Source organism: Sinocyclocheilus grahami, unplaced genomic scaffold (genome assembly GCF_001515645.1).
Source record: "Sinocyclocheilus grahami isolate Dianchi unplaced genomic scaffold, SAMN03320097.WGS_v1.1 scaffold844.1, whole genome shotgun sequence".
In the NCBI taxonomy this organism is placed as follows: domain Eukaryota; kingdom Metazoa; phylum Chordata; class Actinopteri; order Cypriniformes; family Cyprinidae; genus Sinocyclocheilus; species Sinocyclocheilus grahami.
In genome coordinates this window covers 205,558-217,925 of record NW_015506023.1, presented here as the reverse complement: position 1 = coordinate 217,925, position 12,368 = coordinate 205,558, and the positions used below count along the sequence as shown (strand labels likewise).

Genomic DNA, 12,368 nt, shown 5'->3' with positions numbered 1-12,368 from the left:
AGTCACCACAATTCCAATTTCGATACCACAGCAAAAACTACTAGCTTAACATAACTATTAGATTTGTGAAGTTTTGTTGTTTCATTAACATTAATGACAGACAGCAGCAGGTATATTAGGCTGCTGTCACTTTAAGACCTCGTGTAGTGGACAAATAAATGGGTGGGAAGAGCAGAAAAAAAAAAACACTTGCAACACTCAATATGGTGGGTGTAGTAAAGGAAATCCTGCCTTTCAGGTAAACTAAGGCGCAAATTACATCACTGAAGACCTATCACACCTAAGAGTATCATACCTTTCTCTCATAGATGGCTATCCAATCTGTTGTGGCAAACCATTTGTGGTTTTTAATATCATTGACACCATTCCTTAGGTTGCCGTAGCGCTTGGTCAGGTCCACCTGCAGCAGATTCCTCAAAAGATCTTTCAGATCGGAACTGAAGTGCGAGGGGAATCGTACCTACAAAACACGTTCACATTGCCATTTTGATTGTGCATTCATTGCATAGTCAAATAAATCGAATTGCTTGACCGCTTGACATATACTAAAGACAATGCAACACGCCAGTACCTTTCCAGACACAATCTTCTCATAGATCTGAATAGGCTGGTCTGCAAAAAACGGGGGATATCCAGCTGCCATTTCATATATGAGAACACCAAGGGCCCACCAGTCCACAGCCTTGTTGTATCCCTAAATTTCAGAAACAAATAAGTGATTTGCCTTGCTTGGAAATTTGGATTCAGTTTTGGAATTTTAAATACTCAAGGCTTACCTTGCTGAGGATGATCTCTGGTGCCAAGTACTCTGGAGTTCCACATAATGTCCAGGTTCTGCCTTTTACTCTTTTTGCAAAACCAAAGTCTGTTACCTGTGCGGGAAACAATAGTTCAGTACATTTAAGTGTCCTGTATCATCTGTTCTAACAAAATAACATTAAAGGTTCTAACTAAATGCAACACTCTCTTGGCAGGTCTTCCAGCCAGTTCTATCAAACCTCTACAACTAATCCAGAATGCGGCTTCACGATTAGTCTTTAACGAGCCGAAAAGAACACACGTCACACCTCTGTTCATCAATTTGCACTGGCTACCAAAAGCTGCTTGCATAACATTCAAAACCACCACTGGCTCTGCACCCCTTTACCTAACTTCATTACTTCAGACTTATGTGCCTCCAGAAGCTCGGTGCGTTCTGCAAGTGAACATCGCATAATAGTGCATCCCAAAGAGGCACAAAGTCACTTTCACAGACTTTTACCTCCACTGTTCCCTGCTGGTGGAATGACGAGCCCAACTCAATCCCAGCAGCTGAGTCCTTAGCCATGTTCAAGAAAAAGCTAAAGACACATCTCTTCCATCTTTATTTGACTCTCTAACACTAGCACTCTCTTATTTGATCTACTCGTTTCGATGCCGCTGCAGATGTAGACAAGAATGACTCTAAGCAATTGAGGTGTTCTGTTGTTGGATGTAAGAATGAACATAGCAGTCGTCATTTACTCCCGACACCTGAGCCGCTAAAGACGCAGTGGATAACTTATGTTTTTTGAAGGGAATGTGACCCCCGATCTACCTAAATGCGTTTGTTTGCGTGAATCATTTTACTCCATTATCATTAGACTGTTTTCTGAATGAGGGACAATTCAAGGCAGGTTTTGCTAAAAAGTTCAAACTCAAGGATGGATCAGTTCCCACTGTTCGCAATCCAGCTGCACCTCCAGAAGAAGTAAGTCCCACACTTTATATTTCTTATGATTATTTGCAAATCGCCTTTCCTCTTCCACGGAAGAGAGGGGCAAAGTGAGCAGAGCTCATTAGCATTTAAAGAGACATGCACCGAAACGGCTCGCTGTGGACAGAGCTGTTTTTAACAAAGTAAACAGGGTGTTTTACACAACCACTGAGGAATTTTAACCAAAGTATGTTACAGACAGTTAATGAAGACTCTAAAGAATCATACCAACTTGTGGAAAATGGGCATCTGATTTCCCCTTTAAGGGAAAAAAAAAAATGCTGTAAACTACACCGGGAACCTTATCATTTGGCACATTACTATAATATTAAAGGTTAAAATTAACAGCAGATTTATTATATTCAACTGCTATTTATTTTCAGATATCATAATTACTCTCAAATAAAAATGCAAATGTCTGTTTACAACTCAACTGCACATAGTCTTCCAGATTTATTCAAGCATATCGGGTGGTCTCACTCGAAAGGGGGCCTCGAGACGTACACGCAATTCAGCGTCCGAGAGGGCTCCTCGAGCTGAAGGGATCCCCCAAATTTGGTGCAGATACGCCACGCCGTTACAGAGATATGGCCGTTCAAATTTTTAATGGTTTTCCATATACTTAAGCTTTAAATCGTGTCATCCAGATCACCAGTAGCAAACAATGGAGCGCGCTCTGCTGGACAAACTACGTAATTACCCCATTTACAAGCATTTTATGTTTTATGCAATTTTCATGTCGGTGGCATATACGCCGATACCGATATATCTGCGACAGGCTCATATCGGCAAAACGATATATCGGTCGGGCTCTAATCTTTGTTACTGTAAGTTAATAAATATGTTCATGTTCATCTTAATTCACAGTGCATTAACTAATGTTAACATATACAACTTTAAATACTAACATTAATAAATGCTACATAATTATTGTTTGTGTTAACAGTTAATGCTAACAAATCAAACCTTTTGTAAAGTGTTACCAAAGTTTTATATGTTGTTCTGTGTGTTTCACACTCTTGATGTTATAGTGTAACCCTTTCTTTGCTGTAATGCTTAAAACCAGACTGCTAGAGGGTTACTGTAAACGCTGTGGGACGTTTTCCTGATGCCATCAGTGTGGCGTTGGCACTGGTGGCTTGGGCCCGTCATCGCTGCTTGCAGCTATATTTCAGATTGTGTTTGTTTATAATTGTGAGTTCAATTAAGAACAGACCACATTTTATGTGTAATCAATGGGTTCAGAAACTGTATTTTTGTTGTCCTAATTCATCTAGTTACCTGTATATATCCATGCTGGTCAATGAGTAGGTTTTCAGGTTTCAGGTCTCTGTAGATGAGGTCTAGTGAGTGGAGGTACTCAAAGGTCAGGACAATCTGTGCAGCATAAAACCGTGCATGTGGTTCACTGTCGATCAAAGAAATCACATCTAAGAGTTAGAGATAAAGCGAGAGATCAGCATGAATCAGGCTTTCCTCGGTCAAAAACGGCCTTAGCATGTATAGATTACATCAGCTAGATATTTAAAATTAAATATATAAAAGTAGTTACTTAGGTAAAATGAATGTTCAATGGCTTTTTACCTCTGATACCAAAGTTTTATCATGAATTGTTACTGGTATTCGTACTAACTACTTTTTTTTGTATTATTATTATTATCATGTACACTGATAAATATAATAACTTTCTGACATATGACAAATCCCGTAACATATCATAATCCCATACAGTAGAATAAAAATATCACTACTTGCATTAAATGTAAGGTTTCAATGAAAAACCTAAATTAAACTTCCAACATCAAACTAGTGACTTCTGTGCTGTCAGTATGAGCCATTTTGCAAAAAGGATACATTGTTTTGAACTACTAACATTTATAGAGTAGAATATTTAAAAAAAAAATGTTCTCAAGCACATTAAACAACTAAGACCTGACATAATCATTTAACTCCATATACTAGTTGGGTTATATACTAGCTGTGCAATTATGACAAAAATCATAACTGTCAATTATTCCCTTGAAAGTGTAATTGTGATTATTAATTACGATTATCACTTTTACATTGAATGATGTTTTGAATAGCTTTATACCATTGTTTGAAGCCACTGCATGCCATATTTTTATATAAAAATAAATAAGCTGAAAATGTTTTTAAAAATTCATTTTCTATAGCATAAGCCTCAAATGTCAACTATACATTGGTTTGGTTTCTTCTTTAAATAAAAAAAAAAGTCAAAATATGCATGGTATTATAATGTTATACTAAAACTAAAATTAAAACAATGGGAAAACGCCTTAAGATAACCTGTAGAAAGTAAAGCACACACATCTTCAGCACACAGAATATAAGTGGACTTTGAATGATTACGTAATTGTGGCATCCGTAATTGTAATCACTAGAAATTCGATTAAGTGTGCAACCCTACTAGTAACCAAGTAACACTTTCGATGCATAAGGACCGAGTGTGAGGAAAAAAGCTATTTATTTTAAACAAGCAATCCTTGACATTAAACCTTGAAAAGAAATGCTTGGAAAATAAGAAAACAATTCTTAATAAGAAAATAGTTTGATCAGACTCAAGCATCCTTTGCATAAACCTGTGCTGGAGGCTCATGCAAACTGATCCAGCAGTAAACGTATCATGTGATTAAAAGTCTTCACTCACCTAAACCTTCCGATTCTTCTAAGATGTGAGAACATCTCCCCTCCTGGAACATACTCCATCACCATATACAAATTAGAGTTGTCCTGCGAGAAATAAAGTTAGGATTAAAACAGAGACACACAAAACTAGTGGTCCGCAGAGATGGATTTTAGATAAACTGAAGTCTAGAATAATGCACCACACTCCTACTTCTTGTTGGAATTGCTACTTGACTACTCAATAACACGGTTTACACATCTATATTTTGCTTTTATTATTATTATTATATTTTGCAAAAGTTATGCTCACATTACCGTCGTGTTAATATAATTTTTATAAATATTAATTTCCGTATTTTACTTGGCTTACTCGATATTCCGTTACAATTCAGTGACTGGAGAAAAATTAAACGCTCATGCAAAATGCACTTGCATTCAAAATGGTTTTATGATGCAAAATAAATGTAAACAGTCAGTTACTTTTTAAGGGACTATAAATGGAGGAGACAGAATATCTGATGTCTTTGCTGTCATTAATAATAATCAAACAGCAATAATACAGAAAAAAAAACTCTGATCATGTCTGGAAAAAGCTATCTTTGTTTATTGCCTGTAATGAGTTTTTGTTCTGAAGCTATATATCGATTGTTGAAAATTGCTAGACTCCACCAAAACGTTCAATTTCTGATTTAACTTGTAATTGTTTTAAACAAATCCAAGGAACTTCATGTACACTTGGTCACTAGGCGCGTTTCCATTACAAACTTTGGCGATATTTTCTGAATGTTGATAAAAACGTATTGCGAAATGACGGCGTTTCCATTAACCAATGTTATGCGGCTAAAACGTAACCTTTTGCCTCTCGCGATAAGTCATGGCAACGGATTTTGGCTATATTTATTCAAAGGAGGCTTATGCGTGTATCTTTACAGAAGCAGCAAAGAGAGCCGCTTCAGAAACGTGCGTGGCGCGGCTGGAATAAACCATAGCCTGTATAAAAACATAAACACAAGCACTGTAATCAGCTTCAGTGGCCGTATCAGAGCCACACTGCACCGCAGACGTGTGCAGTGTAAATTGTCTAAGCATTAATGGTAGGGAAAGCCCCTTATACTGGAGCGCGGCCACTTATGAAGTGTTTCTTGGAGGTTATAGTACATTGAAGAATGATCATATGGCTTTTTACATACGCCATGTGACCTGTAAATGCGAAAAGCGTTTCCATTGCAGTTTTGCGAATTATTCCTTTTTCGCATTGCCTGAAAAACCACCTCGTGCGAGCGTAAATTTTTTTTGCGATATATGGGCGTTTTTGCGAAATTTACAATAATTGTGATCCTACAATAAACTTCATATTTTCATCTGCATGATTGACATTCAATTATTTTTCTTCCAAACTACAATCTCTAATTTCTATTTGTAAACAATGTTGGTTAAATTTGGTTTCAGATTTTTTTTAGACATTTTAACTTAAAAATTAAAGAAAATTAGAGACAAGAGATTAGAAAAATGTGTGTACACCATGGTTAAAATTAAACAAACACTTGTTTTACACAAAAAACACACATACACACAAAAAAAATTCACAAAATAGAATATACAGAAACAAACAAAAAGTTGTTTTCAATAACACTTTTCCTTTCTTGGCCAAATATTGGCTGATTATTTGCCCTGGCTGATGCATCTGTTGATCACGACACAAATTGAATGAAATGGCAATAGGAAGGTGCTGTACAGTAGTACCTTGAAGGCATATTCCAATCTGACGAGGAACGGGAAGGATACTGCTTGTAATATTTTCTTCTCATTTAGCGTATGCTCCACTTGTTTCAACTTCACCACCTACCAAAACATAAATTCAAATTAAATAAGAATTCTCGAGCAGATGATGATACGCCATCATACATACAGTATTTATTTATACCAAGGTCTGTCTGAATTCTTGATTCTGATCGTTTAAATGTGTTCGCTAAAACCTTTCAATGCACAGGTAGGTTAATCACAGTTTTAATGCACTCTTCGCTGTAGATTCTACCTTACATTTTGAAACAAATAATTTGACTTTGAAAGCATCATTGATGCTTTTGTATAAAATAAATTAAATTTTCATGGTGTGAAATACTGACAAAAAATAAAATAAAATCATAAACGCATGGTAATTTTGGTTACCTGCATAATACAACCCACCTTTTGTTTGTCCAGAACTTTCATGGCATAGAACTGATCCGTAGCCTTGTGTTTAACCAGCATGACTCTCCCAAAAGAGCCCGTGCCCAGCGTCTTCAGTCTGTCAAAGTCATCTAAACCAGTTGTGCTCTATGGGACAAAACAAACACTCCAAAAACTGTCCATTTGGGGAAAAAAACATTTAAATGGCACATAAGGCAGTTTTTACATCAAATATTTAATGAATAATTATATTTCCACTATAATTTGTTGCTGAAATATAAACATTTAAGTGTTGGCCGTCATAAAAACATTCATGACAAATTTATTCAAACATACAATAAATGAAACATCACTAACAAGTTAAGCAATAAAATTATGAATATGTAATTTATGGCATATATATACAGGTATGTCTTATATATTTATATGAGACATGGTACATTTCAGTAAGTTGTACCGTTTCTTTCAACACCACCTGATGTTTATTCGTGTTTAACCGCATGCTATAACTAGTAGTAAAGAGGACGAGATTAAAGAGATTTTTTGTTTGAATTGTGTGATGATACTGGCAGAATTTGAAAGCTGAGATTTTGTTTCATATAAAAAGTAACAGCACAAAGCTTATTGCAATAACTGTTCACGCATCAACAGAAAACAGCATAGGCAAAAAAAAATTGATTATGGAATTTAAGAAATATCGGTTAATCAAAATGAAGATGTTTCTTAATGGGAACAGATTTTGGAGAATTTGCTTGCTCATCATGACTCCTGCATGACAAAAGCCGTGTTTGTGTAACAAACAAATCCATCATTAAAGCATTTTAACATAAACCATTGCTTCTGCCCAAAATACAAGTTCATAATCAATAATAATGCTTCCTCCGGGTAAAAAATCAGGAGAGAAATCTGCACAGATCAAGCAGCGTTTACAAGTCAAGATGGATTTGTTTCTTACAAACACACAGCTTTTGTCTTCTCCAGATGTTAACTGATGGACTGGAGTGCTGTGGATTATTGAGATGTTTTTATCAGCTGTTGGACTCTCATTCTGACGGCACCCATTCACTGCAGAGCATCCATTGCTGAGACACTGATGCAATGTTACATTTCTCCAAATCTGATGAAGAAACAAACTCATCTACATCTTGAATGACCTGTGGGTGAGTACATTTTCGTTTTTTTGGGTGAGCTATTCCTTTAACTTCACCGTTTTGGCAACACTCACTACAGTATCTGACAGGATCTTCTGATCACATTTGCCGGAAGTCTCCAGCTATTATTGAAAATGAATGCAATCATGTTGCTTTAGTTGCCGACTGTGAATTATGCAGTGCTTCATCACTAATAATGAGGAAGAAGAATTTAAAAAAAACTCACCTGTGGTGGTGATTCCCATTTTCTCAAGAAATCTTCTTTGGCTTTGGCTAGAAACTCTTTCACTGTAAGGAAGAAAAACAAAAATCAAAGTACAGTCAATCAAACGCTCCCTCATTTATAGCTGGACCACAACTCAACTAAATAATTGACATTAAAAGATATTCAAGTTGACAAATAAACAAAGGGAATATTTTTCTAGTTCTAGTACTTTCTAGACATCAAAATCAGGCACTCTCACAAGGCTTGTCATGGACATCAGTGGTGAAAAGGTGTTTTTGTGAAGCATGCATACATTTTATTATTTATTAACACAGGAGCAGGACATCAAAAGTATAACGTAAGACACTTCCACATAAAACAAACAACACAGCAGACTTCAGTTGACCTCAGTGACGGAAAAATGAAGACGCTTTCTCTGCGTGCACATTTGGGCGGCATTATGCTAATATTTCCACATAGTGAGGTAGATATGTGGGGGCGTGTTAGAACGAGCCGTTTTAGGGGGGCGTGGCACAGTCTTAACTTTGATAAAGAATATCTCTTTGGGTTTGTGACTTTAGTCTTTGCAACTTCAGGGATCTTATCTATGCACAATCAGCTTGTAACACTCCAAAGAGAAAGCAAACTTGAAATCGCACCATGTGACCCCTTTAAGCAAATGTTTTTTCGTCACTGAGGTAACTTAATGTAATTGTGATCCTACCAAAAGTCTCTACAGGATTTTCAGGAACATTCACCCACATGGATGGGATGACGACGAATCAGAGAGAAAGACAAAGAGAGAGAGAGATAAAAGAAAGACTTCTGTCAAACAATCACATCAGTTAGACGGTGCAAGACATGGATTAGACATGACAAAAGTACAGGGCTATAAAAACTAGACAAAGCAAACGCTGAGAGACTCAAAAGTGTATTGTTTATACTGAATAAGACCGCGACGACTAGAGCCAATCTGAGGATATTCATCATAGTTTATAAGAACTTAGCAAAACATTCAAGAGCAATGTGTGCATAAATGGTTTTGGGCACTGTACCATACGCGTGTTTAATTCCTAACAGCTAGTTTGTGTCGCTCTAACTGGTTTGAAGGTTTTTTTTTACTACGGCAGATGTGTGCAGGAGGATCCTTCTCACCGTCACATCCTTTTATGGTATGTTCTCGCTTCGCAAGCATGTGACGGCTTGGAATAAACCATTTTATAAAGTACAACCGCTTACGAGTACAAGACTAGAACGATTCAGAATTTAAGATGAATTTACAGAAGAGTTAAGGTTTATTTTTTATGTTGTTGTATAGAAGAATTGACTTTTTTGACAAGATTAGGGATGTGCCAAGATGGTCCAACAGAGGTAACTGGGAATTTAACAACAAACTGAACAGTAATGACTAATTAATGAAGTGCATAATTTATAAAAACTGACAATGAATGTGAACATACATGTATCTAAAAATCCAACTTAAATCAACATTTACAAATTTACCGGAGAATCAATTATTTTTTCATAAACTGTATCTTAAATGTCAGTGTATTTTGTCTTAATGCAGTTTTTTTTCTTTCACTTTTTAAACTACACTTAAAACTAATTAAAAAAGCCAGTTTAGCAAGACAAAAACACTTGTATTAGACACATTCTCTGAAAAGAAATCTTATGTAGGCCTATGTCTTGACTTAGTGTTGCTTCTACAATACATTTTTCTTGATTCAGGGATTTTAAAAAATAAAAGGTGATTGAAATGTATCATTCTGTCTCTAGGATGTGCATAGGCAGGTTTCTTACGAGGACTTTATGTTTTATAAAAATTATAGTTATTTCACCTGCTTTTCTGTTGAACGTATTCGTCCACACATCACTGCTTCATTAAAGGAATAGTTTATTGCTTTTATACAACAGTTCAAAAAACAAGTTAAAATTGAGTAAAGTTGCATTTTAGGCACAATATTGCCAGTTACTTTGTTTGCCCCCTCTAATGAAAATATCTGCAAACAGAAACACGGTGCATCTCAGAGTAACACACAGGTGGTGTTTCCCCCTAAATGAACAGGCTAAGTGTTTTTGCACAAAATGGTTGAGTAAACAATTCAACGACTGCCTAATAAACACAGTCATTTCTCCCTCCTACTGATGTAATGATGTAAGAAAGAGTCAGTGAAAATCTCCCTGCTATTACTACATAGACTGACAGCTGGTCTGGAGAGCAACATGCACAGTGCTCGACCAATCAGATTCAAGAACCAAATCTAATTGTTGTAACCTGCTCCAACAGTGAATTGACTGTAAAAAATGACATTAAAATAACCTCAATAGTTGCAATGCACTGCATTTTGTGAAGTCCACATTGCATTTGGCGATGCAGGTCTATCACACTGAGCAGTGCATCCAGGGCAAGCATGCGTCACACTTAAACTAGCAGTGTTGATTGCAGTTGATAGCATCAAGCCTTTCAAATCTACTAATCAGCTACTCTTATCCTCTGAAGATGACAAGCTGATCCCATCAACGACCAAAGCTAAGTGTACTCAGACATGGAAGCTCTTCGCAGTACTAACATGAACGTTTTCTATGTTTAAGACGAAAAAACATAAAACATGCCTTACACTTAATGTCCATATACTGTTTGCACTGGTTTGTACAAAGTTAACAATATATGATTCTCAAGTTTTTGCTCTTGAGAAGAAACAAACAAACATCTTAAACCAGTGTAAGCTGGTCTGTTGGTTGTTTTTGGGCTCGGTTCAAGCTAGACCAGATGAAAACCGGCTTGGTCGGGCTGTGAGACCATCTTAAACCAGCTATGATCAGCAATCCAGATTAAGCTGGTGTAAGTTTTCTTTTCAGCAGGGACAGAAACAGGTCTTTTTGAATTTAAAGATATTTAATGAATTACATGTTGAGTGTTTTAAGTAAATCAAATGTGTCCCTGGAGCACAAAAGCAGTGTTAAGTCGCTGGGGGATATTTGTAGCAATAGCCAACAATACATTGTATGGGTCAAAATTATACATTTCTCTTTTATGCCAAAAATCATTAGGATATTAAGTAAAGATCATTTTCCTTGAAGATATTTTGTAAATTTCCTACCGTAAATTAGGGGTGTGCGATATATATCATCTGCGATAATATCGTAGGGCTGGACAATAATTCAATATCGATATATATCGCGATCAATGATATGATTTTTAAACATTTCCGATATTTCGATATACATTACCAGTGTTTCCCATACATTTATTTATTTGTGCCGTTTGACTTCGTTGAATAAACATGAGCACTGCACGTTTCAAAATCATAAGACGGCGCGGGTGTTTTATATGAACGTATCTCTGAAGGGAACCGACTGTTTTCAGAAACGTTTCAATGGCGTTTTCATTTGATCTGATAAAGTAGCGTTCATGAGCGGAGCTGCTGTGATTACAGCCGTTACTGGAGAAACCGCTAGTTCTGCCGCTCTCACAGCGCCTCCTGCTGGCAGAGAATGAGTTTGCATTTTCAATAAGCCCGTCTCCAGCAACATTTCCAATTTTTAGTTTTCTGCAGCGACTCGGAGCACTTTTCATACCCTTTTTTCTGGCTGAAGCACATTTGTTTCAATCTATAAGAAGAATCAGCCTACACTAGCAGTCTAAAGTTTTTGAACAGTAAGATTTTTTATGTTTTTATTTTTTTTTTAAGAATTCTCTTCTGCTCACCAAGGCTGCATTTATTTGATCCAAAGTACAGCAAAAACAGTAAAATGTTGAAATATTTTTACTATTTAAAATTGCTTTATATTTGAATAGATTTTAAAATGTAATTTATTCGTGTGATCATACATGGGTGTATTTCCAGCATCATTAGGCCTCCTCCAGTCTTGTGTCACATGAACTTCAGAAATCATTCTAATATGCTGATTTGCTGATTATCAATATTTAAAACAGTTGAGTACATTTGTTTTCAGGATTCTTTGATGAATAGAAAGATCCAAAGATCAGCATTTATCTGAAATAAAAAGCTTTTGTAACATTATACACTAGTCCATTCAGTATAATTTTTATTAATTTTTTTGGGAAAGAAATTAATTAATACTTTCATTTAGCAAGGATGCTTAAAATTGATCGAAAGTGATGATAAAGGCATTTATAATGTTACAAAAGATTTCTTTTTCAGATAAATAGTGTTCATATCGATATCGGAATTGTATCGTATCGACCGAAATTAAGAAATACATCGTGATATCAATTTTGGCCATATCGTCCAGCCCTGAAAATGTATATATTTATACCACTTCATATAGTTATTCAATTTCACACGAAGAGTGCCGTTTTTCTCCAAAAATTACCATGATTACAAATGTGACATTGAATTCAATAAACAATAAGTTAATTAAGAGACTTACGTTTTAGACTCCATATTGCTTGTTTTTGCTCTATTTCGCCAACAACAATCATCCCGAATACAGCCAC

At 36.0% G+C, this 12,368-nt stretch overlaps 1 protein-coding gene across 2 annotated transcripts in view; it reads right to left on the bottom strand.

The window, feature by feature from the left end:
* Positions 1 to 216: 216 nt before the first annotated feature.
* Positions 217 to 12,368, bottom strand: part of LOC107562862 (cAMP-dependent protein kinase catalytic subunit beta) — a 14,301-nt gene continuing 2,149 nt past the window's right edge. Inside the window, exons 2-10 of one of the 2 annotated variants that reach the window (XM_016247605.1) lie at positions 8,631 to 8,639; positions 7,928 to 7,989; positions 6,569 to 6,697; positions 6,125 to 6,223; positions 4,404 to 4,486; positions 3,017 to 3,143; positions 777 to 872; positions 572 to 694; positions 217 to 460 (exon numbers count right to left, since the gene is read on the bottom strand). In XM_016247605.1, the coding sequence (XP_016103091.1) occupies positions 290 to 460; positions 572 to 694; positions 777 to 872; positions 3,017 to 3,143; positions 4,404 to 4,486; positions 6,125 to 6,223; positions 6,569 to 6,697; positions 7,928 to 7,989; positions 8,631 to 8,639 (899 nt within the window). In that variant the 3' untranslated portion in view covers positions 217 to 289. The remainder of the gene's footprint in view (positions 461 to 571; positions 695 to 776; positions 873 to 3,016; positions 3,144 to 4,403; positions 4,487 to 6,124; positions 6,224 to 6,568; positions 6,698 to 7,927; positions 7,990 to 8,630; positions 8,640 to 12,368) is intronic. The other variant, XM_016247606.1, reaches the window with a different exon arrangement.